At 43.3% G+C, this 24368-nt stretch overlaps 2 protein-coding genes across 2 annotated transcripts in view; one reads left to right on the top strand and one right to left on the bottom strand.

Moving 5' to 3' along the window:
* Positions 1-2734, top strand: part of LOC135513396 (ankyrin-3-like) — a 194982-nt gene extending 192248 nt beyond the window's left edge. The window contains 1 exon segment of the mRNA XM_064936320.1: positions 1302-2734. The gene's annotated coding sequence lies outside the window, so the exon portion shown is untranslated.
* Positions 2735-7463: 4729 nt separating this feature from the next.
* LOC135511845 (phytanoyl-CoA hydroxylase-interacting protein-like) overlaps positions 7464-24368 on the bottom strand; it is a 24928-nt gene continuing 8023 nt past the window's right edge. The window contains exons 2-6 of the mRNA XM_064933332.1: positions 22695-23034; positions 20589-20785; positions 14340-14514; positions 12931-13048; positions 7464-8872 (exon numbers count right to left, since the gene is read on the bottom strand). Coding sequence (XP_064789404.1) covers positions 8326-8872; positions 12931-13048; positions 14340-14514; positions 20589-20785; positions 22695-22800 — 1143 coding nt within the window. The 5' untranslated portion in view covers positions 22801-23034 and the 3' untranslated portion in view covers positions 7464-8325. The remainder of the gene's footprint in view (positions 8873-12930; positions 13049-14339; positions 14515-20588; positions 20786-22694; positions 23035-24368) is intronic.

The following is a 24368-nucleotide window of genomic DNA, read 5'->3' as shown; positions in this document are numbered from 1 at the left end:
ACCCTACTGACAACATGCTAACTCAGCCCCATATAGATGTGACCCTACTGACAACATGCTAACTCAGCCCTATAGAGATGTGACCCTACTGACAACATGCTAACTCAGCCCCATATAGATGACCCTACTGACAACATGCTAACTCAGCCCCATATAGATGTGACCCTACTGACAACATGCTAACTCAGCCCCATATAGATGACCCTACTGACAACATGCTAACTCAGCCCCATAGAGATGTGACCCTACTGACAACATGCTAACTCAGCCCCATATAGATGACCCTACTGACAACATGCTAACTCAGCCCCATAGAGATGTGACCCTACTGACAACATGCTAACTCAGCCCCATATAGATGACCCTACTGACAACATGCCCAGCCCCATATAGATGACCCTACTGACAACATGCTAACTCAGCCCCCTAGAGATGTGACCCTACTGACAACATGCTAACTCAGCCCCATATAGATGTGACCCTACTGACAACATGCTAACTCAGCCCCCTAGAGATGTGACCCTACTGACAACATGCTAACTCAGCCCTATATAGATGTGACCCTACTGACAACATGCTAACTCAGCCCCATATAGATGACCCTACTGACAACATGCTAACTCAGCCCTATATAGATGTGACCCTACTGACAACATGCTAACTCAGCCCCATATAGATGACCCTACTGACAACATGCTAACTCAGCCCCATATAGATGTGACCATACTGACAACATGCTAACTCATCCCCATATAGATGACCCTACTGACAACATGCTAACTCAGACCCCTAGAGATGTGACCATACTGACAACATGCTAACTCATCCCCATATAGATGACCCTACTGACAACATGCTAACTCAGACCCCTAGATATGTGACCCTACTGACAGCATGCTAACTCAGCCCCATAGAGATGTGACCCTACTGACAACATGCTAACTCAGACCCCTAGATATGTGACCCTACTGACAGCATGCTAACTCAGCCCCCTAGAGATGTGACCCTACTGACAACATGCCAACTCAGCCCCCTAGAGATGTGACCGTATTGACAACATGCTAACTCAGCCCCCTAGAGATGTGACCCTACTGACAACATGCTAACTCAGCCCCCTAGAGATGTGACCCTACTGATAAAATGCTAACTCACACTTTCTGAGGGCCTTGCAGTCTTGTTAGTCAAGCTGGTTGGTGCAGTTGGTTAATCAAGAGAGACAAACTATTCACAACATACACAGTGGTGAGAGAATTAAACTCATGTTGATCTAAATCACCTATCATATGTTTTTTCTTTTGCAGGTTTGTTGATGTTTCATGACTTCCTGGAAGGGAGATGACTGGAACCTTGAAGCAGGAGAACAGCCAATCAGAATGTGTGTCTGCAGCTTTCACGTTAACGCATGGTTTTACAGCAAGACCACTTTATTTGATTTCGCATGAGCATGACAAACTTACTCTTCTGTCCACAACCTGGGCTCCAGTCATGACCTGTTGTTACCATGGTGACAGGAGAACATGGGTGTGGTCTGCTCCATCATGGCGTCAGGACAACAGTAGCCACGCCTCCAAGCATCTCTCGGACCAATGAGGTACAACAGGACGTTTGATTGACAGATTAAAGGAACACTTGGAGTCACCTTCTACAAGCCTTATATATTCTGTCCTGTAGCCACACCACTGGGGTGGGTGTATAATGTGGTTGTGTTTTTTAATAACAACGGGTGGTTTGGTTGTATATAAATGACACTGTAAAAACTTCTGAAGTTAGTCACTGATAGAATGTTTTCTGCACTGGTAGGACAGCTTCGCAAAGCATTGGAATGAAATGCCTATATTGATTCCACCTTTATGAAAACGCTTGGGTGTTACTGCACATGTCTAATTATCAGCAGGAAATATTTGTCAAATCGAAATGGTAGCTTGATTTTAACCTAACTCCACTGCAACTCTCAAACATCACTTCTGTGAACATATTTCCTCAGAGTACTAATATTTTGATGCATGAGATTCACCTGGTTTGACTTAGTTTTCCTCATTTGCGAACATTGTATTATGAAATAAGGTGTTACTTCTATCAGTGTCTGTCTACTCTGCTCTGGCACTGACTGTTTTAAAGAGACATGAACACACAGCCACCTTGGGGACAGCAGGACAGAGAGAGAGACTTCATTCTAATGCTTTATGAGGGCCCACTGTGTAACATGGAATATGCCTCTACTATTAGACGTGGAGATATGAGCTCCCAATATATAATGTAGACTGTCACATTGAAAAGGGTTAGAGAGGTATTACCCCAATATATAATGTAGACTGACACATTGAAAAGGGTTAGAGAGGTATTACCCCAATATATAATGTAGACTGACACATTGGAAAGAGTTAGAGAGCGTTTACCCCAATATATAATGTAGACTGACACATTGGAAAGAGTTAGAGAGCGTTTACCCCAATATATAATGTAGACTGACACATTGGAAAGAGTTAACAGTTCTCATGCGTATTGGCTCCAAACCAATCATTGTTCATTATTTTAGCAGTGTAATGTTATGTTCTAAGCCTGCTGTAGTTTAAAGGGGCATTTTTTTCTTTGGGGTTTGGTGCCATATTCCCTTCCATTGAGTCTCTTCATATGAGACCACCTGAAGCATTGATTGGTGATTGGTAACCATGACAACCAACATGGATGATCCCATTCATTATTTAAGCAGAAATAAATTGTGTTTAAACTGAAACGGCCTGAGGTTGTTTTCATCCATCTCTACAGTATGTTCCAAACACTTTGGGGGATTTTATTTAACAATATAATAACATACATAATGTTTGAATAGTGTCCAGTTATGAGGTTGACTTACACTGAGAATACAAAACATTAGGAATACCTGCTCTTTCAATGACAGAAGGATCAGGTGAATCCAGGTGAAAGCAATGATCCCTTATTGATGTCACTTGTTAAATCCACTTCAATCAGTGTAGATGAAGAGGAGGAGACGGGTTAAATAAGGATTTTAAGCCTTGAGTCAATTTTTGTATTTGTATTTATTATGGATCCCCATTAGTTCCTGCCAAGGCAGCAGCTACTCTTCCTGGGGTTTATTATGGATCCCCATTAGTTCCTGCCATGGCAGCAGCTACTCTTCCTGGGGTTTATTATGGATCCCCATTAGTTCCTGCCATGCAGCAGCTACTCTTCCTGGGGTCTAGCATTATTAAGGCATTTATATACAATAAAAAATATTAAATGACATTACATTTCATAACACTTTTCACAACACATTGTGTTCCCTCAGGACACTACTCAACTATCACATATATACAACATCCATGTGTACATGTGTGTAGAGACAGATTGCGTATGTGTGTGTAGTGTACGTGTGTGTAGAGACAGCTGGTGTATGTGTGTGTAGAGACAGATTGTGTATGTGTATGTAGAGACAGATTGTGTATGTGTGTGTAGTGTATGTGTGTGTAGAGACAGATTGTGTATGTGTGTGTAGTGTATGTGTATGTAGAGACAGATTGTGTATGTGTGTGTAGTGTATGTGTATGTAGAGACAGATTGTGTATGTGTGTGTAGTGTACCTGTGTAGAGACATGGATTGTGTATGTGTGTGTAGTGTATGTGTATGTAGAGACAGATTGTGTATGTGTGTGTAGTGTACGTGTGTGTAGAGACATGGAGTGTGTATGTGTGTGTAGTGTACCTGTGTAGAGACATGGATTGTGTATGTGTGTGTAGTGTACCTGTGTAGAGACATGGATTGTGTATGTGTGTGTAGTGTACGTGTGTGTAGAGACATGGAGTGTGTATGTGTGTGGTGTACGTGTGTGTAGAGACATGGAGTGTGTATGTGTGTGTGGTGTACGTGTGTGTAGAGACATGGAGTGTGTATGTGTGCCGTTCAGGGGGTGACGTTTTAAGTGCCTTTGAGCAGGTATGGTAGCAGGTGCCAGACACACTGGTTTGTGTCAATAACTGCAATGCTGCTGGGTTTTCAGGCTCAGACAGTTTCCTGCGTGTAACAAGCATGAACGGTCCACCAGCCAAAGGACATCCAGCCAACTTGACAGAACTATGTGAACATGGGCCTTAAGAGTCAACAGAGGCAGCTCTGTGGAAGTCTTTGGACACCTGGAGTCCCAACGAACTGAGGATGTTCTGAGGGCAAAAGGGGGTGCAACTCAATATCAGGAAGGTGTTCCTAATATTTTGTCCACTCAGTGTAGATGTAGCGTAGTTATTTCTGGACCGTTCAGTTGAGCAGCGCCTTCTGCATTTAATCTAGTTCCACAGGTGGCGACGGGGGGTCACTGTCTACACATACATCATCACAACAAACCACTACAAACATTAACCACTCCGCTCTGTTGACGTTGCGGGAAGGAAGATGGCGGACAGTTCCAGTGAGAGCTGTAGGGTGCTAGCAGTTCATCTCCTCGTCTAACGTGTCCCAACCAGGCGTAGTCATTTCTCCGCTCAGAAGAACCGACTCGCTACAGAAAGAGGCCAGAGTGTTGAACATCGAGATAGAAATATACAGCAGGAGGAGAACAACGAACTTCTCGTCTGTAGGTAGGCAGTCGCCTCTGTGCTACTGGTGGCTCTTAAACAATCTGATGGCCTTGAGATAGAAGCTGTTTATTAATCTGTCCCAGCTTTGGTCTGTCCCAGCTCTCTGTCCCAGCTTTGATGCACCTGTACTGATCTCGCCTGCTGGCTGGATGGAAGCGGGGTGAACAGGCAGTGGCTCGGGTGGCTGAGGTCCTTGATGTTCTTTTTGGTCTTCCTGTGACATCGGGTGCTGTAGATGTCCTGGAGAGCAGGTAGTTTTCCCCCGGTGATGCGTTGGACAGACCGCACCACCCTCTGGAGAGCCTTGCGGTTGTGGGCGGTGCAGTTGCCGTACCAGGCGGTGATACAGCCCGACAGGATGCTCTCGATTGTGCACCTGTAAAAGTTAGTGAGGGTTTTCGGTGACAAGCCACATTTTTTCAGCCTCCTGAGGTTGAAGAGGTTGCTGTTGCGCCTTCTTCACCACACTGTCTGTGTGGGTGGACCAATTCAGTTTGTCGGTGATATGTACACAGAGGAACTTAAAACTTTCCACCAGTCCCGTCGATGCTGTCCCGTCGATGTGGATAGGGGGTGCTCCCTTTGCTGTTTCCTGTTTCCGAATCATCTCTTTTGTTTTGCTGACATTGAATGAGAGGTTATGTTCCTGACACCACACTCCGAGGGCCCTCACAACCTTGCTGTAGACCGTCTTGTCGTTGTTGGTAATCAAGCCAACCACTGTAGAGTCGTCTGCAAACTTGGTGATTTGAGTTGGAGGCGTGCATGGCCACGCAGTAGTGGGTGAACAGGGAGTTCAGGAGAGGGCTGAGAATGAACCCTTGTGGTTCCCCAGTGTTGAGGATCAGCGGAGTGGAGATGTTGTTTCCTACCTTCACCACCTGAGGGCGGCCCGTCAGGAAGTCCAGGACCTATTTGCACAGGACGGGGTCGAGACCCAGGGTCTCAAGCTTAATGATGAGTTTGGAGGGTACTATGGCGTTGCAAAAATCACTGAAGCTGGAGTCTCATATCTCCCTCTCTTTAACTTTAAGCATCAGCTGTCAGAGCAGCTTACTGATCACTGTACACAGCCCATCTGTAAATAGCCCACCCAACTACCTCATCCCCATATTGTTATTTTCCTCTTGCACCCCAGTATCTCTATTTGGACATCATCATCTGCACATCTATCACTCCCGTGTTAATGCTAAATCGGAATTATTTCACCTCTATGGCCTATTTATTGCCTTACCTCCCAACTCTTCTACATTTGCACACACTGTACATAGATTTTTCTATTGTGTTATTGACTGTACGTTTGTTTATGTGTAACTCTGTGTTGTTTTTGTCTCACTACTTTGCTTTATCTTGGCCAGGTCGCAGTTGTAAATGAGAACTTGTTCTCAACTGGCCTACCTGGTTAAATATATTTTTTTTTTTTATTAAAATGCTGAGCTGTAGTCAATGAACAGCATTCTTACATAGGCATTCCTCTTGTCCAGATGGGATAGGGCAGTGTGCAGGCGATTGCATCGTCTGTGGATCTATTGGGGCGGTAAGAAAATTGGAGTGGGTCTAGGGTAACAGGTGATATGATCCTTCACTAGTCTCTCAAAGCACTTTGTGATGACAGAAGTGAGTGCTACGGGCCATAGTCATTTAGTTCAGTTAGCTTTCTTGGGAACTATTTTCTTAAATTTTATTTTACCAGGCAAGTCAGTTAAGAACAAATTCTTATTTTCAATGACAGCCTAGGAACAGTCGATTAACTGCCTTGTTCAGGGGCAGAACGACCTGGAACCAAAATAGTTCTACCTGCAACCAAAAGAGTTCTACCTGGAACCAAAAGAGTTCTACCTGGAACCAAAAGAGTTCTACCTGGAACCAAAAGAGTTCTACCTGGAACCAAAGGAGTTATGGGTTCTACCTGCAACCAAAGGAGTTATGGGTTCTACATGCAACCAAAAGAGCAACCAAACCTTCTACCTGGAGGAGTTATGGGTTCTACCTGCAACCAAAGGAGTTATGGGTTCTACATGCAACCAAAAGAGTTCTACCTGCAACCAAAAGGGTTCTACCTGGAACCAAAATAGTTTACCTGGAACCAAAGGAGTTATGGGTTCTACCTGCAACCAAAGGAGTTATGGGTTCTACATGCAACCAAAAGAGTTCTACCTGCTACCAAAAGAGTTCTACCTGGAACCAAAATAGTTTACCTGGAACCAAAAGGTTTCTTTAAAGGTTTCTCCAATGGGGACAGCTAAAGATCCATTTTAGATTCTAGATAGCACCTTGTTTTCTAAGTGTGTACGGCATGAGACACCGCTATAAATGGCTCAAAATTCAACTCTGCCTTGTCATCAAGAATACACAATCAGAACCATGTCAGATTGTAACAGTTGACTGCAGTAGAATTCACTCTTGTTTTGTGTCTCTGCATGTCAACCAACATCAACTGTTGAGCTACAGTCAGCTATGGTTAAATGTGATACATTTCTATCCAATCATGTGTCTTGGTCAGGATCTGTTGTACACATCCTCTTTTTATTTTTTTATTTGACCAGGCAAGTCAGTTAAGAACAAATTCTTATTTTCAATGACGGCCTAGGAACAGTGGGTGAACTGCCTGTTCAGGGGCAGAACGACAGATTTGTACCTTGTCAGCTCGGGGGTTTGAACTCTCAACCTTCCGTTTACTAGTCACACTAGTCACATGCTCTAACCACTAGGCTACCCTGCCTCTGATACACGACCAGTTTGAATGTTGGCTTTACCACTCGCTCACTTAGCTTTTACTAACGGAACTGTTATTTTGTTTAGAATGTTTCTAATCTATCCTTTGGCTATGATCAAAGTCTGGTTCACTTATTTTTTATACGGTAAAAATACAATTTTCTATCTTTGTTTTGTGATGTTTATTATGTTGAACACAGGATAATGTGGTTTCTGTTAATGATTACAATACATATAACACAGAACCCATCAGACAACAACGAGGATGTGAAGACATCAGACATCAGTGTAATGCTGCAACCTGCCATGCTTCAGGCTGGGATTCAATGCCATTGCAGGTTATAGGTATTGTTCCTTCATTCGTGGAGATCCCATTCACTGTAAACGCTGGATATGTCAGCTCCGTAGGAACTTGTCTTTAAAAACCGCAATACCTATAACCCACGATCGGAATGAATCACTACCGTAGAATGATCAAGTAATCACATTCCATTACAAGACCATGTTATGTAATACTAATCCATTATGCCTTGTTGAAGCTGTTACCACGGCGTGTTTCTAGCAGCTTGGTCAAGGTGTTGTTACCTTTGGCATATCATTACATTGTACCTGTATAATATGGCTGTTAGACTGTTAATATGTATAATATGACTGTTAGAATCACCACAGCCAATAGGGTTAGAGAGTCACCACAGCCAATAGGGTTAGAGAATCACCACAGCCAATAGGGTTAGAGAATTACCACAGCCAATAGGGTTAGAGAATCACCACAGCCAGTAGGGTTGGAGAATTACCACAACCAACAGGGTTGGAAAATCATCACAGCCAACAGGGTTAGAGAATCACCACAGCCAGTAGGGTTGGAGAATCATCACAGCCAGTAGGGTTAGAGAATCACCACAACCAATAGGGTTAGAGAATCACCACAGCCAATAAGATTAGAGAATCACCACAGCCAATAGGGTCAGAGAAGTATTATTATCCGTAGAACTGCAGGGACCTCGTCGTAACGCCCCTCCCTCCCCCACAGTTTGCTGGTTAGCGTCCCACACTGATGTTGCAGGTCTTGCAACTGGGGTCCTTCTTAGCATTGATGGTGGACATGCTACTGAGCTGGTGTCCTTGGATCTCCTCCACGCTGCCTAGGGCCAGGTCCACGGGCTCGGTGTAAATCACCTCCAGAATCACATCCTGGGCGTGGTGGAACACCAGCCGCTCCCCCTCCTCCTCCTCCTCCAGGGTGCATGTCAGGAAGCAGTTGTCTAAGATGTCCAGCGCCGGGAGGCGGCCCTTACAGAATCGGTCCCCTGGGGAGCCCTCTGGGGCCAGCACCAGGATCACGTAGTGGTAGGCTGTGTACATGCAGTAGAAGTCCCCGAAGTACAGGTTGGTCTTGGGGTTGAACAGGACCTCGGCCTGGATCTGGAAGCGGTAGCGTCCGTAGGGGGAGTCCTGGGGGGGCTTGCCTGTGTTGAACTCCGTGTTGCAGCTGAAGTAGATGCCTTCCAGCTTGCCACTGATGGGAGAGCCGTGGCTGCCACTGTTGTCCTTTACAGTCGGGAGCATCCGGTTGTCCTGTGTCTCTCTGGAACCACAAGAGGGGCTTATCACCACACCAGACCACGTTAATCAACCAGCATGCAAACACTATCAAACACAGAGACAATCAGCAAGGGAACAGAACTCTGAGTCTACAACAGAACAGAACAGAGCTCTCCCAAGAAACAAAGAGATCTTCTGTTGAATCTGACAATTACTCTTAATGGTTGTACAGTAGTCTCAAATAAAACCAAGGACCAGCTTTTTTCCATCTACGTAACATTGCAAAAATCAGAAACTTTCTGTCCAAAAATGATGCAGAAAAAATAATCCATGCTTTTGTTACTTCTAGGTTAGACTACTGCAATGCTCTACTTTCCGGCTACCCGGATAAAGCACTAAATAAACTTCAGTTAGTGCTAAATACGGCTGCTAGAATCCTGACTAGAACCAAAAAAATGGATCATATTACTCCAGTGCTAGCCTCCCTACACTGGCTTCCTGTCAAGGCAAGGGCTGATTTCAAGGTTTTACTGCTAACCTACAAAGCATTACATGGGCTTGCTCCTACCTATCTCTCTGATTTGGTCCTGCCGTACATACCTACACATACGCTACGGTCACAAGATGCAGGCCTCCTAATTGTCCCTAGAATTTCTAAGCAAACAGCTGGAGGTAGGGCTTTCTCCTATAGAGCTCCATTTTTATGGAATGGTCTGCCTACCCATGTGAGAAACGAAAACTCGGTCGCAACCTTTAAGTCTTTACTGAAGACCCATCTCTTCAGTGGGTCATATGATTGAGTGTAGTCTGGCCCAGGAGTGTGAAGGTAAACGGAAAGGCTCTGGAGCAACGAACCGCCCTTGCTGTCTCTGCCTGCCCAGTTCCCCTCTTTCCACTGGGATTCTCTGCCTCGAACCCTATTACAGGGGCTGAGTCACTGGCTTACTGGTGCTCTTTCATGACGTCCCTAGGAGGGGTGCGTCACTTGAGTGGGTTGAGTCACTGATGTGATCTTCCTGTCTGGGTTGGCGCACCCCCTTGGGTTGTGCCGTGGCGGAGATCTTTGTGGGCTATACTCGGCGTTGTGTCAGAATGGTAAGTTGGTGGTTGAAGATATCCCTCTAGTGGTGTGGGGGCTGTGCTTTGGCAAAGTGGGTGGGGTTATATCCTTCCTGTTTGGCCCTGTCCGGGGGTGTCCTCGGATGGGGCCACAGTGTCTCCTGACCCCTCCTGTCTCAGCCTCCAGTATTTATGCTGTAGTAGTTTATGTGTCGGGGGGCTAGGGTCAGTTTGTTATATCTGGAGTACTTCTCCTGTCTTATCCGGTGTCCTGTGTGAATTTAAGTATGCCCTCTCTAATTCTCTCTTTCTTTCTCTCTCTCGGAGGACCTGAGCCCTAGGACCATGCCTCAGGACTACCTGGCATGATGACTCCTTGCTGTCCCCAGTCCACCTGGCCGTGCTGCTGCTCCAGTTTCAACTGTTCTGCCTGTGATTATTATTATTTGACCATGCTGGTCATTTATGAACATTTGAACATCTTGACCATGTTCTGTTATAATCTCCACCCGGCACAGCCAGAAGAGGACTGGCCACCCCACATAGCCTGGTTCCTCTAGGTTTCTTCCTAGGTTTTGGCCTTTCTAGGGAGTTTTTCCTAGCCACCGTGCTTCTACACCTGCATTGCTTGCTGTTTGGGGTTTTAGGCTGGGTTTCTGTACAGCATTTTGAGATATCAGCTGATGTACGAAGAGCTATATGAATAAATTTGATTTTGTTAAATGACCAATACAATACAATTACCAATACAATGATATTACTAATACTATTATCAATACAATACTACTAATATTTGTATCAATATAATGCTATTACCAATACAATACTATTACCTATACTATTATCAATACAATACTACTACCAACACAATAATATTATCAATACTATTACCAAAACAATACTATTATCAATACTATTATCAAAACAATACTATTATCAATACAATACTATTATCAATACAATACTACTACCAACACAATAATATTATCAATACTATTATAATATTATCAATACTATTATCAATACAATACTATTATCAATACAATACCAAAACAATACTATTATCAATACTATTACCAATACAATACTATTATCAATACAATACTATTACCAAATACTATTATGAATACAATACTATTACCAATACTACTACCAATACTATTATTAATACAATACTAGTACCAATACTATTACCAATACGATTACATATACAATACTATTATCAATACAATAATATTGCCAATACTATTATCAATACAATACTATTACCAATATTGTTATGAATACGATAGTATTACCAATACTTGTAACGGCGTTCTTCGTTTGTCGCAAGAAATTCGGACCGAAATGCAGCGTGTTGGTTACTCATGATTTTTAATGGAACAAATGACGATACACTAAATAACAAAAACAACAAACGGAACGTAAAAAACCTATACAGCCTGTCTGGTGAACACTAACACAGAGACAGGAACAATCACCCACGAAATACAAAGTGAAACCCAGGCTACCTAAATACGGTTCCCAATCAGAGACAACGAGAATCACCTGACACCTGACACAATCCCAATAACTAAAAAAACCCACTAAGAAATACAACAAACATAAACCCATGTCACACCCTGGTCTGACCAACTAATTAACTAAAACACAAAATACTAAGACCAAGGCGTGACAATACTATTATGAATACAATACTATTATCAATACAATACTATTACCAATACTGTTATCAATACAATACTATTACCAATACTATTACCACTATTGTTATGAATACAATAGTATTATCAATACAATACTATTACCAATACTATTATGAATACAATACTATTACCACTATTGTTATGAATACAATAGTATTATCAATACAATACTATTACCTATACTATTATGAATACAATACTATTATGAATACAATACTATTACCAATACTGTTATCAATACAATACTATTACCAATACAATACTATTACCAATACCATTATGAATACAATACTAGTACTATTACTGATACCAATACTGTTATGAATACAATACTATTACTGATACTATTATGAATACAATACTATTACCAATACTACTATCAACACTATTACCAATACTAGTACTATTACTGATACCAATACTGTTATGAATACAATACTATTATCAATACAATACTATTACCAATACTATTAAGAATACAATACTAGCACAAATACTAATACCAATACGGGTATGAATACAATACTATTACCAAAACGATTACCAATACTATTATGAATACAATACTATTAACAAAACTATTAAGAATACAATACTATTAGCAATACTATTATGAATACAATACTAGTACTATTACTGATACCAATACTAGTATGAATACAATACTATTACTGATACTATTATGAATACAATACTATTACTGATACTATTATGAATACAATACTATTATGATTAGAATATTATTACCAATACTATTAAGAATACAATACTATTACCAAAACGATTACCAATACTATTATGAATACAATACTATTAACAAAACTATTAAGAATACAATACTATTAGCAAGACTATTATGAATACAATACTATTACCAATACTATTAGAAATACAATACTATTGCCAACACTATTACCAATAATTTTATGAATACAATACTATTAGAAATACAATACTATTACCAATACTATTAGAAATACAATACTATTGCCAATACTATTACCAATACTGTTACCAATACTATTAGAAATACAATACTATTACCAATACTATTATGAATGAAATAGTATTACTAATGCTATTACCAAATACTATTATGAATAAAATAGTATTACCAATACTATTAGAAATGCAATACTATTACCAAATACTATTATCAATACAATACTATTATCAAATACTATTACCAAATACTATTATGAATACAATACTATTACCAATACTACTATCAACACTATTACCAATACTAGTATCAATTCAATACTACCATCTACTCTCTCATTACCAATAGAAAGCTGTTCAGCTTTTAAAAGTTGAGAGAAAATGCTGTATGTACCTCATTTTATTGAAGTAGTCATCCTGCTGGTTCCGATAAAACACTGAGAATCTCAACATCCTACCAGCTATCCCCTCGGCCTTCTCCAGCAACTGTATCAGATGCACAGTAGAGTAGTCTGGGGAAAAAATACAAATAATAATAGTTATTTGAATCAAATCAAATCAAAGTGTATTTGTCACGTGCGCAGAATACAACAGGTGTAGACCTTAAGGTGAAATGCTTACTTACAGGCTCTAACCAATAGTGCAAAGGGGGTATTAGGTGAACAATAGCTTTGTAAAGAAATATAAACAACAGGAAAAAGACAGTGAAAAACAGTAGCGAGGCTATAAACAGTAGAGAGGCTATATACAATAGAGAGGCTATATACAGTAGAGAGGCTATATACAGTAGAGAGGCTATATACAGTAGAGAGGCTATATACAGTAGAGAGGCTATATACAGTAGAGAAGCTATATACAGTAGAGAGTCTATATACAGTAGAGAGGCTATATACAGTAGAGAGGCTATATACAGTAGAGAGGCTATAAACAGTAGAGAGGCTATATACAATAGAGAGGCTATATACAGTAGAGAGGCTATATACAGTAGAGGCTATATACAGTAGAGAGGCTATATACAGTAGAGAGGATATATAACCTAGAGAGAAGCTTATACAGTAGAGAGTTATATAGAGGTGCAAGTAGAGAGTTATATCAGTAGGAGGTTATATACAGTAGAGGCTATAAAAGTAGCGAGGCTATATACAGTAGAGAGGCTATATACAGTAGAGAGCTATATACAGTAGAGAGGCTATATACAGTAGAGAAGCTATATACAGTAGACAGTAGAGAGTCTATATAACAGTAGAGAGGCTACATACAGTAGAGAGGCTATATACAGTAGAGAGGTTATATACAGTAGAGGCTATAAAAGTAGCGAGGCTATATACAGTAGAGAGGCTATATACAGTAGAGAGGCTATATACAGTAGAGAGGCTATATACAGTAGAGAAGCTATATACAGTAGAGGGGATTAAAACCTGAGGAAGTTGTCATTTGGTTGTCAGTTGGGTGCAAGTTGGTTGCCAGTTGATTGTCAGTTGGTTGTTGTGACCCTGGAGGACTGGATCCGTCTGCCTCAATGACGATGACTTTGGTGCTATTCTAGTCCTCCATCAAGAAATCACTGTCACATCTCTGCTGCTATTTCACTCTAAACCATCAGCTGTCTCTCTGCTCTTTGACATGGTTATCCCCTTAATTAAACTCTCTCTCCCACCAGCTCTCTGTAATTCTCCCACCAGCTCTCTGTAATTCTCCCACCAGCTCTCTCTACATCTTCATACACTCCCTCTCCTGTTTCTCTCTATTTCATCACTCTTTCTTTTCGGTTTCTCACCCCCTCTCTCCTCCCCTTGTTCTCACCTGCAGTGTAGAATTCAATGATCTCACTCCATTCAGAGACAGCATAGTTCCCGTCACTCTGTTTGGAGGCAGTCTGAACAGCTACAGTGTAATCTGTCCTGGGGCTCAGGAACCAGTGGCCTCTCACTGTCATGGGCAGTGGCACCACCTTCGCCACCAGCTTAGTGGGGACATCCTGAAACACAGGGACAGACAACCATTATAGTGGAGACATCCTGAAAACACAGGGACAGACAGCCAGCTTAGTGGAGACATCCTGAAAACACAGGGACAGACAACCATTATAGTGGAGACATCCAAAAACACAGGGACAGACAGCCAGCTTAGTGGAGACATCCTGAAACACAGGGACAGACAGCCAGCTTAGTGGAGACACCTGAAAACACAGGGACAGACAGCCAGCTTAGTGGGACATCCTGAAACACAGGGACAGACAGCCAGCTTAGTGGAGACATCCTGAAACACAGGGACAGACAGCCAGCTTAGTGGAGACATCCTGAAACACAGGGACAGACAACCATTATAGTGGAGACATCCTGAAACACAGGGACAGACAACCATTATAGTGGAGACATCCTGAAACACAGGGACAGACAACCATTATAGTGGAGACATCCTGAAAACACAGGGACAGACAACCATTATAGTGGAGACATCCTGAAACACAGGGACAGACAGCCAGCTTAGTGGAGACATCCTGAAACACAGGGACAGGCAGCCAGCTTAGTGGAGACATCCTGAAACACAGGGACAGACAGCCAGCTTAGTGGAGACATCCTGAAACACAGGGACAGGCAGCCAGCTTAGTGGAGACATCCTGAAACACAGGGACAGGCAGCCAGCTTAGTGGAGACACCTGAAAACACAGGGATAGACAACAATTATAGTGGAGACACCCTGAAAACACAGGGACAGACAGCCAGCTTAGTGGAGAAATCCAGAAAAATGGAGACCAACAACCAGCTTCGTAGGAACATCCTTAAACACAGGGACAGAAAACCAATGTAATTGGGAGCTTGCTCTGTACGAAAGGTTGAAAACAAAATGGGTGAAAAACATGGCCCACCTTGCCTGGCGAGGGTTCAGTCTCCTCGCTGCCCGGATGTACTCCAGATAGCAGTGGTCAGTCCAAATGAGAAAAGAGTGTCTAGCCCCCTCAAGCCAATGTCTCCACGCCTTCAAGGCCTTGATGACAGCCAACAGCTCCCGGTCCCCCACGTCATAGTTCTGCTCCACCGGGCTGAGCTTCTTCAAGAAGAAGGCACAGGGGCGGAGCTTCGGTGGCGTACCCGAGTGCTGAGAGAGCACCACTCCGATACCAGCCTCGGACGCGTCCACCTCTACTATGAACGCCAAAGAGGGATCCGGATGGGCCAGCACGGGCACCAAGGTAAACAGAGCCCTTAGTTGCCCAAAAGCCCTGTCCGCCTCAACTGACCACTGCAGACGTACAGGACCCCCCTTCAGCAGTGAGGTAATGGGAGCAGCCACCTGACCAAAACCCGGGTAAATCTCCGGTAGTAATTGGTAAACCCTAAGAACCGCTACACCTGCTTTACCGTGGTGAAGTCCTCCGACGCCGCTTCTCCTTCTCCCCACACGCCGTTGGCCCACTCCAGAGATCTCCCTGAGAGGCACGAGATGAGGGTGGACACCATCTCCCTTCCCGAGGGAGCCGGGTAAACGGTGCCCAGGTATAGGTCCAGGAGTTACAGGAAACCCTTACACCGTGCCGCCGTCCCATCACACTCCCCGCGAAGGGCAAGATGCATTGCACTGGGACTGGTTGCAGGAGGAGTGAGTAGTAGAGGTTCGGGTTGCGTTGTTGAAGGCGCTGGAGGACCTCCCTGTCTCTCCCAACGGTCCAGGGTCTGTATAACTTGATCCATGATGGCGCAGAGATGGTGGATTACTTTAGCTTGCTCCTGGATGCGCTCCTCGACCCCTATACCAGGGCACCTGTTCCTGCTGACTCCATAGTAGGAGTTTAATATATAAAACAACAAACACATGGGTACAAAACCCGTAGCGCACCAGTAACACATAGCACATGGATACAAAACCCGTAGCGCACCAGTAACACATAGCACATGGATACAAAACCCGTAGCGCACCAGTAACACATGGGTACAACACCCGTAGCACACCAGTAACACATAGCACATGGGTACAACACCCGTAGATCACCAGTAACACATAGCACATGGGTACAACACCCGTAGCGCACCAGTAACACATAGCACATGGGTACAAAACCCGTAGCGCACCAGTAACACATAACACATGGGTACAACACCCGTAGTGCACCAGTAACACGTAGCACATGGGTACAAAACCTGTAGCGCACCAGTAACACGTAGCACATGGGTACAAAACCTGTAGCGCACCAGTAACACATGGGTACAACACCCGTAGTGCACCAGTAACACGTAGCACATGGGTACAAAACCTGTAGCGCACCAGTAACACGTAGCACATGGGTACAACACCCGTAGCGCACCAGTAACACATAACACATGGGTACAACACCCGTAGATCACCAGTAACACATAGCACATGGGTACAACACCCGTAGATCACCAGTAACACATAGCACATGGGTACAACACCCGTAGATCACCAGTAACACATAGCACATGGGTACAACACCTGTAGATCACCAGTAACACATAGCACATGGGTACAACACCCCTAGATCACCAGTAACACGTAGCACAGGGGTACAACACCCGTAGATCACCAGTAACACATAGCACATGGGTACAACACCCGTAGATCACCAGTAACACATAGCACATGGGTACAACACCTGTAGATCACCAGTAACACATAGCACATGGGTACAACACCCGTAGCGTACCAGTAACACATAACACATGAGTACAAAATCCGTAGATCACCAGTAACACATAGCACATGGGTACAACACTCGTAGATCACCAGTAACACATAGCACATGGGTACAACACCCGTAGCGCACCAGTAACACATAGACATGGGTACAAAACCCGTAGATCACCAGTAACACATAGCACATGGGTACAACACCCGTAGATCACCAGTAACACATAGCACATGGGTACAACACCCGTAGATCACCAGTAACACATAGCACATGGGTACAACACCTGTAGCGCACCAGTAACACATGGGTACAACACCCGTAGATCACCAGTAACACATAGCACATGGGTACAACACCTGTAGCGCACCAGTAACACATGGGTACAACACCCGTAGATCACCAGTAACACATAGCATATGGGTACAAAACCCGTAGCGCACCAGTAACACATAACACATGGGTACAACACCTGTAGCGCACCAGTAACACATAGCACATGGTTACAACACCCGTAGATCACCAGTAACACATAGCACATGGGTACAACACCCGTAGCGCACCACTAACACAGCACATGGGTACAACACCCGTAGATCACCAGTAACACATAGCACATGGGTACAACACCCGTAGATCACCAGTAACACATAGCACATGGTTACAACACCCGTAGATCACCAGTAACACATAGCACATGGGTACAACACCTGTAGCGCACCAGTAACACATGGGTACAACACCCGTAGCGCACCAGTAACACATAGCACATGGGTACAACTCCCGTTGCGCACCAGTAACGCATAGCACAAGAACTTACAATAAACAATTCCCGACAAGGACATGGGGGAAACAGAGGGAACATAAACAACATGTAATTAGGGAATTGAAACCAGGTGTGTGAAAACAAGACAAAACAAATGGAACATGAAAAATGGATCAGCGATGGCTAGAAGACCGGTGACGTCGACAGACGAACACCGCAAAAAACAAGGAGAGGAACCGACTTCGGTAGAAGTCGTGACAAGTCTTAGCTATTACCCACTACGCACTATCCACTAGCCTCTACAGTCTTAGCTATTACCCACTATCCACTAGCCTCTACAGTCTTAGCTATTTCCCACTATCCACTAGCCTCTACAGTCTTAGCTATTTCCCACCTTCCACTAGTATCTACAGTCGTAGCGATTTCCCACTATCCACTAGCCTCTAGTCTTAGCTATTTCCCACTATCCACTAGCATCTACAGTCTTAGCTATTTCCCACTATCCACTAGCCTCTACAGTCTTAGCTATTTCCCACTATCCACTAGCCTCTAGTCTTAGCTATTTCCCACTATCCACTAGTATCTACAGTCTTAGCGATTTCCCACTATCCACTAGCCTCTACAGTCTTAGCTATTTCCCACTATCCACTAGCATCTACAGTCTTAGCGATTTCCCACTACACACTATCCACTAGCCTCTACCCTGTAGCCAGGCTCAGAAATGCTACTGGAGGCTTAAGGGATTAACAGATGATCTACCCCATCAAATCACTGAGAGCAGAACCCAAAGGCCAGAGTTCTATTAGGGATATTTCACATCATTGAGAGCAGAACCCAAAGGTCAGAGTTCTATTAGGGATATATCACATCAGTGAGAGTAGAACCCAAAGGTCAGAGTTCTATTAGGGATATATCAAATCATTGAGAGCAGAACCCACAGGTCAGAGTTCTATTAGGGATATATCAAATCATTGAGAGCAGAACCCAAAGGTCAGAGTTCTATTAGGGATAGTGTTACATACACATACAGTTGAAGACAGAAGTTTACATACACGTAGGTTGGAGTCATTAAAACTCGTTTTTCAACCACTCCACACATTTCTTGTTAACAAACTATATTTTTGGCAAGTCGGTTAGGGACATCTACTTTGTGCATGACACAAGCAATTTTTCCAACAATTGTTTACAGACAGATTATTTAACTTATAATTCATTGTATCACAATTCCAGTGAGTCAGAAGTTTACATACACTAAGTTGAATGTGCCTTTAAACAGCTTGGGAAATTCCAGAAAATTATGTCATGGCTTTAGAAGCTTCTGATAGGCTAATTGACATAATTTGAGTCAATTGGAGGTGTATTCATGGATGTATTTCAAGGCCTACCTTCAAACTCAGTGCCTCTGCTTGACATCATGGGAAAATCAAAAGAAATCAGTCAAGACCTCAGAAAAATAATTGTAGACCTCCACACGTCTGGTTCATCCTTGGGAGCAATTTCCAAACGTCTGAAGGTACCGTGTTCAACTGTACAAACGATAGTACGGAAGTATAAACAACATGGGACCACGCAGCCGTCATACCGCTCAGGAAGGAGATGCGTTCTGTCTCCTAGAGATGAGCGTACTTTGGTGCGAAAAGTGGAAATCAATCCCAGAACAACAGCAAAGGACCCTGTGAAGATGCTGGAGGAAACAGGTACAAAAGTATCTATATCCACAGTAAAATGAGTCCTATATCGACATAACCTGAAAGGACACTCAGCAAGGAAGAAGCCACTGCTCCAAAACCACCATAAAAAAGCCAGACTAAGGTTTGCAACTGCACATGGGGACAAAGGTTGCACTTTTTGGAGAAATGTCCTCTCGTCTGATAAAACAAAAATAGAACTGTTTGGCCATAATGACCATTGTAATGTTTGGAGGAAAAAGGGGGAGGCTTGCAAGCCGAAGAACACCATCCCAGCTGTGAAGCACAGGGGTGGCAGCATCATGTTGTGGGGGTACTTTGCTGCAGGAGGGACTGGTGAACTTCACAAAAATAGATGGCATCATGAGGGAAAAGCTTGGTCACAAATGGGTCTTCTTCACCAGCTCTGTCAGGTGGAATGGGCCAAAATTCACACAACTTATTGTGGGAAGCTTGTGGAAGGCTACCTGAACCGTTTGACCCAAGTTAAACAATTTAAAGGAAATGCTACCAAATACTAATTGGGTGTATGTAAACCTATGACCCACAGGGAATGTGATGAAATAAATAAAAGCTGAAATAAATCCTTCTCTCTACTATTAGTCTGACATTTCACATTCTTAAAATAAAGTGGGGATCCTAACTGACCTAAGACAGTGAATGTTTTACTAGGATTAAATGTCAGAAATTGAGAAAAACTGAGTTTAAATGTATTTGGCTAAGGTGTATGTAAACTTCCGACTTCAACTGTACATTACCGTACATCCCTGAAGGATGTCTGAACAATGTACTGTATAAAGTACTGTATCTAACCTTGTGTTTTAACTATATGATGGACTGTATCTAACCTTGTATTTGAACTATATGATGGACTGTATCTAACCTTGTATTTGAACTATATGATGGACTGTATCTAACCTTGTGTTTGAACTATATGATGGACTGTATCTAACCTTGTGTTTGAACTTGTTGGAGTTATTGTGCTCCTTCTTGTTGAGGTCTATGAAGTAGTTAGTGATGTGGTCCTTGGCTCTACAGTCCATGTCCCAGTTGATCTTGAAGGAGTCACAGGTGATGTTGGTGATCTTGACGTTCTGAGGAACAGGAAGATCCTCCTTTTCCGCGATGCTGCTGTCCTGAGAGTTGTCTCCTGTCAACACAGGAAGTAGACCACACAGTCAACAAATAGTAAATCAATCAATAAAGGCATTAGAGAGAGGGAGAGGAGATCAACATGCTTGCAGGTTGCAGCTGTTGGAGATCTGCTTTGCCTCCAGCACACCTGTCTCCACTCACACAGTCAGATACACCGAGAGAGAGAGAGAGAGAGAGAGAGAGAGAGAGAGAGAGAGAGAGAACCCTGGGGGAATGGCGGCAGGATAGGGAGACACAGGATGAGAAGTAGAGGGCGTGGCAGGGGCAGATGTAACAATAGTAACAGAATGGTATGGGGTATAGCTCACTGTAAGTGGTATGTAGTAACAGAATGGTATGGGGTATAGCTCACTGTAAGTGGTATGCAGTAACAGAATGGTATGGGGTATAGCCTACTGTAAGTGGTATGTAGTAACAGAATGGTATGGGGTATAGCTCACTGTAAGTGGTATGTAGTAACAGAATGGTATGGGGTATAGCTCACTGTAAGTGGTATGTAGTAACAGAATGGTAAGGAGTATAGCCTACTGTAAGTGGTATGTAGTAACAGAATGGTATGGGGTATAGCCTACTGTAATTCATGTTTTTATTTTATTTCACCTTTATTTAACCAGGTAGGCTAGTTGAGAACAAGTTCTCATTTACAACTGTGACCCCCCTCCCATTTATGCCACTGCTACTCTCTCTTATTATCTATGCATAGTCACTTTAATAACTCTACCTACATGTACATATTACCTCAACTAACCGGTGCCCCCGCACATTGACTCTGTACCAGTACCCCCTGTATATAGTCTCGTATACTGCTGCTCTTTAAGTACTTGTTACTTGTATTTCTTATTCTTATTCGTATTTTTTAAACTGCATTGTTGGTTAGGGACTAGCAAGTAAGTATTACTCTGTACCGGTACCCCCTGTATATAGTCTCCACATTGACTCAGTACCGGTACCCCCTGTATATAGCCTCCACATTGACTCTGTACCGGTACCCCCTGTATATAGTCTCCACATTGACTCTGTACCGGTACCCCCTGTATATAGCCTCCACATTGACTCTGTACCAGTACCCCCTGTATATAGCCTCCACATTGACTCTGTACCGGTACCCCCTGTATATAGCCTCCACATTGACTCTGTACCGGTACCCCCTGTATATAGCCTCCACATTGACTCTGTACCGGTACCCCCTGTATATAGCCTCCACATTGACTCAGTACCCCTGTACCCCCATTGACTGTACCGTATAGCCTCCACATTGACTCTGTACCGGTACCCCCCTCCACATTGACTGTATACCCCCTATATAGCCTCCACATTGACTCAGTATATAGCCTCCACATTGACTCATTACCGGTACCCCCCAGTATATAGCCTCCACATTGACTCAGTACCGGTACCCCCCAGTATATAGCCTCCACATTGACTCAGTACCGGTACCCCCCAGTATATAGCCTCCACATTGACTCAGTACCGGTACCCCCTGTATATAGCCTCCACATTGACTCAGTACCGGTACCCCCCTGGATATAGCCTCCACATTGACTCAGTACCGGTACCCCCTGTATATAGCCTCCACATTGACTCAGTACCGGTACCCCCCAGTATATAGCCTCCACATTGACTCAGTACCGGTACCCCCTGTATATAGCCTCCACATTGACTCAGTACCGGTACCCCCCCTGTATATAGCCTCTTATTGTTATGTTATTGTGTTATTTTTTTATTTAGTTTATTTGGTAAATATTTTCTTACCTCTTCTTGAACTGCACTGTTGGTTAAGGGCTTGTAAGAAAGCATTTAAGGGTGGCAGGGTCAAGTGACAAATAAAGTTTGATTTGACCAATGCAGGCTACACAGCGCTCCTTCAGCCGTGGCCCTGCTGCCCTCCGGGGTCCGGTACTTACCTTCCCTGTCACTCGGCTGTATCAAGTCCAGGTTCAGGTTCTTCATCATGTCGTCACAACGGCTGACAGGGCTGCTGGTGCTGTCGTCCACACGCGGAACCTCCATGGCCTTTACAACGTCTCCTACTGTTGTCTCTTCGTGGTGCTGATCTTCACCTTCAATACACAGTCCAGTCACTCGCTGTGCTCAGTGCTCCCCGCCCCTCCTCCCCTCCCTTCCTCCTCTGATCTCCTCCCCTGCTCCTCTCGGGTCCCCTTCCAGGGCTCAAGCAGCTTCAGCACAGCAGCATGGCACGGCACTACTTGGACAAACGGTCCCCGCTGAGACGTAGTGGATGAACTGAAAGAAATGGAGAAAAAGGAGGGAACATGACATTATCTATTAGACACGTTATTGAATTATTAATGCGTTACTGATGTAACAGGCCAGCCACGTGTGTTTATTCAGCCTCAGGGCAGAGGACATAGAGCAGGGATTAGCAGAAAAAATGAATTAAATGACGGTTGATGTAACCAGATTACTCTGCTGCGCACTGTGTCGCAGCTCCTATGAAACCTCTGTCGCCTTTTCATCACGTTCATCTCTATTTTCATCACAAATAAAGGACAAGGACAGTAAATACTTCATTTGAAATGTGACAATATGCTGCAGGCTCCTACTTTCACCTCTGGTGGCAAACCATCAGATCAAATCAAATGTTATTTGTCACATGCTTCATAATCAACAGGTGTAGTAGACCTTACACAGGTGTACACTAACAGTGCAATGCTTACTTACAGGGGCTTTTCCAACGATGCAGATTCAAAGATATAGATACATAGAAAGATAGATAAATAGAAAGATAGATAAATAGATAAATAAAAAATTGAAATAGTCACGAGGAATAAATACACAGGGAATAACGAATAACGAGTAAAGATGGCATGGCTATATACAGGCAATACCAGGACTGAGTGGAGGTACCCCTGCACATCCACTCAGTAGTGGTACTCCCTGTATATAACCATGTTATTACCTGGTACTTCCTGTATATAGCCATGTTATTACCTGGTACTTCCTGTATATAGCCATGTTGTTACCTGGTACTTCCTGTATATAGCCATGTTGTTACCTGGTACTTCCTGTATATAGCCATGTTATTACCTGGTACTTCCTGTATATAGCCATGTTATTACCTGGTATTTCCTGTTTATAACCATGTTATTACCTGGTACTTCCTGTATATAGCCATGTTGTTACCTGGTACTTCCTGTATATAGCCATGTTGTTACCTGGTACTTCCTGTATATAGCCATGTTATTACCTGGTACTTCCTGTATATAGCCATGTTATTACCTGGTACTTCCTGTATATAGCCATGTTGTTACCTGGTACTTCCTCTATATAACCATGTTATTACCTGGTACTTCCTGTATATAGCCATGTTGTTACCTGGTACTTCCTGTATATAGCCATGTTATTATCTGGTATTTCCTGTTTATAACCATGTTATTACCTGGTACTTCCTGTATATAGCCATGTATATAGCCATGTTGTTACCTGGTACTTCCTGTATATAACCATGTTATTACCTGGTACTTCCTGTATATAACCATGTTATTACCTGGTACTTCCTGTATATAGCCATGTTGTTACCTGGTACTTCCTGTATATAACCATGTTGTTACCTGGTA

Source organism: Oncorhynchus masou, chromosome 24, assembly GCF_036934945.1.
Source record: "Oncorhynchus masou masou isolate Uvic2021 chromosome 24, UVic_Omas_1.1, whole genome shotgun sequence".
NCBI classification, from domain to species: domain Eukaryota; kingdom Metazoa; phylum Chordata; class Actinopteri; order Salmoniformes; family Salmonidae; genus Oncorhynchus; species Oncorhynchus masou.
This window is presented reverse-complemented; position numbering and strand designations above follow the sequence as displayed.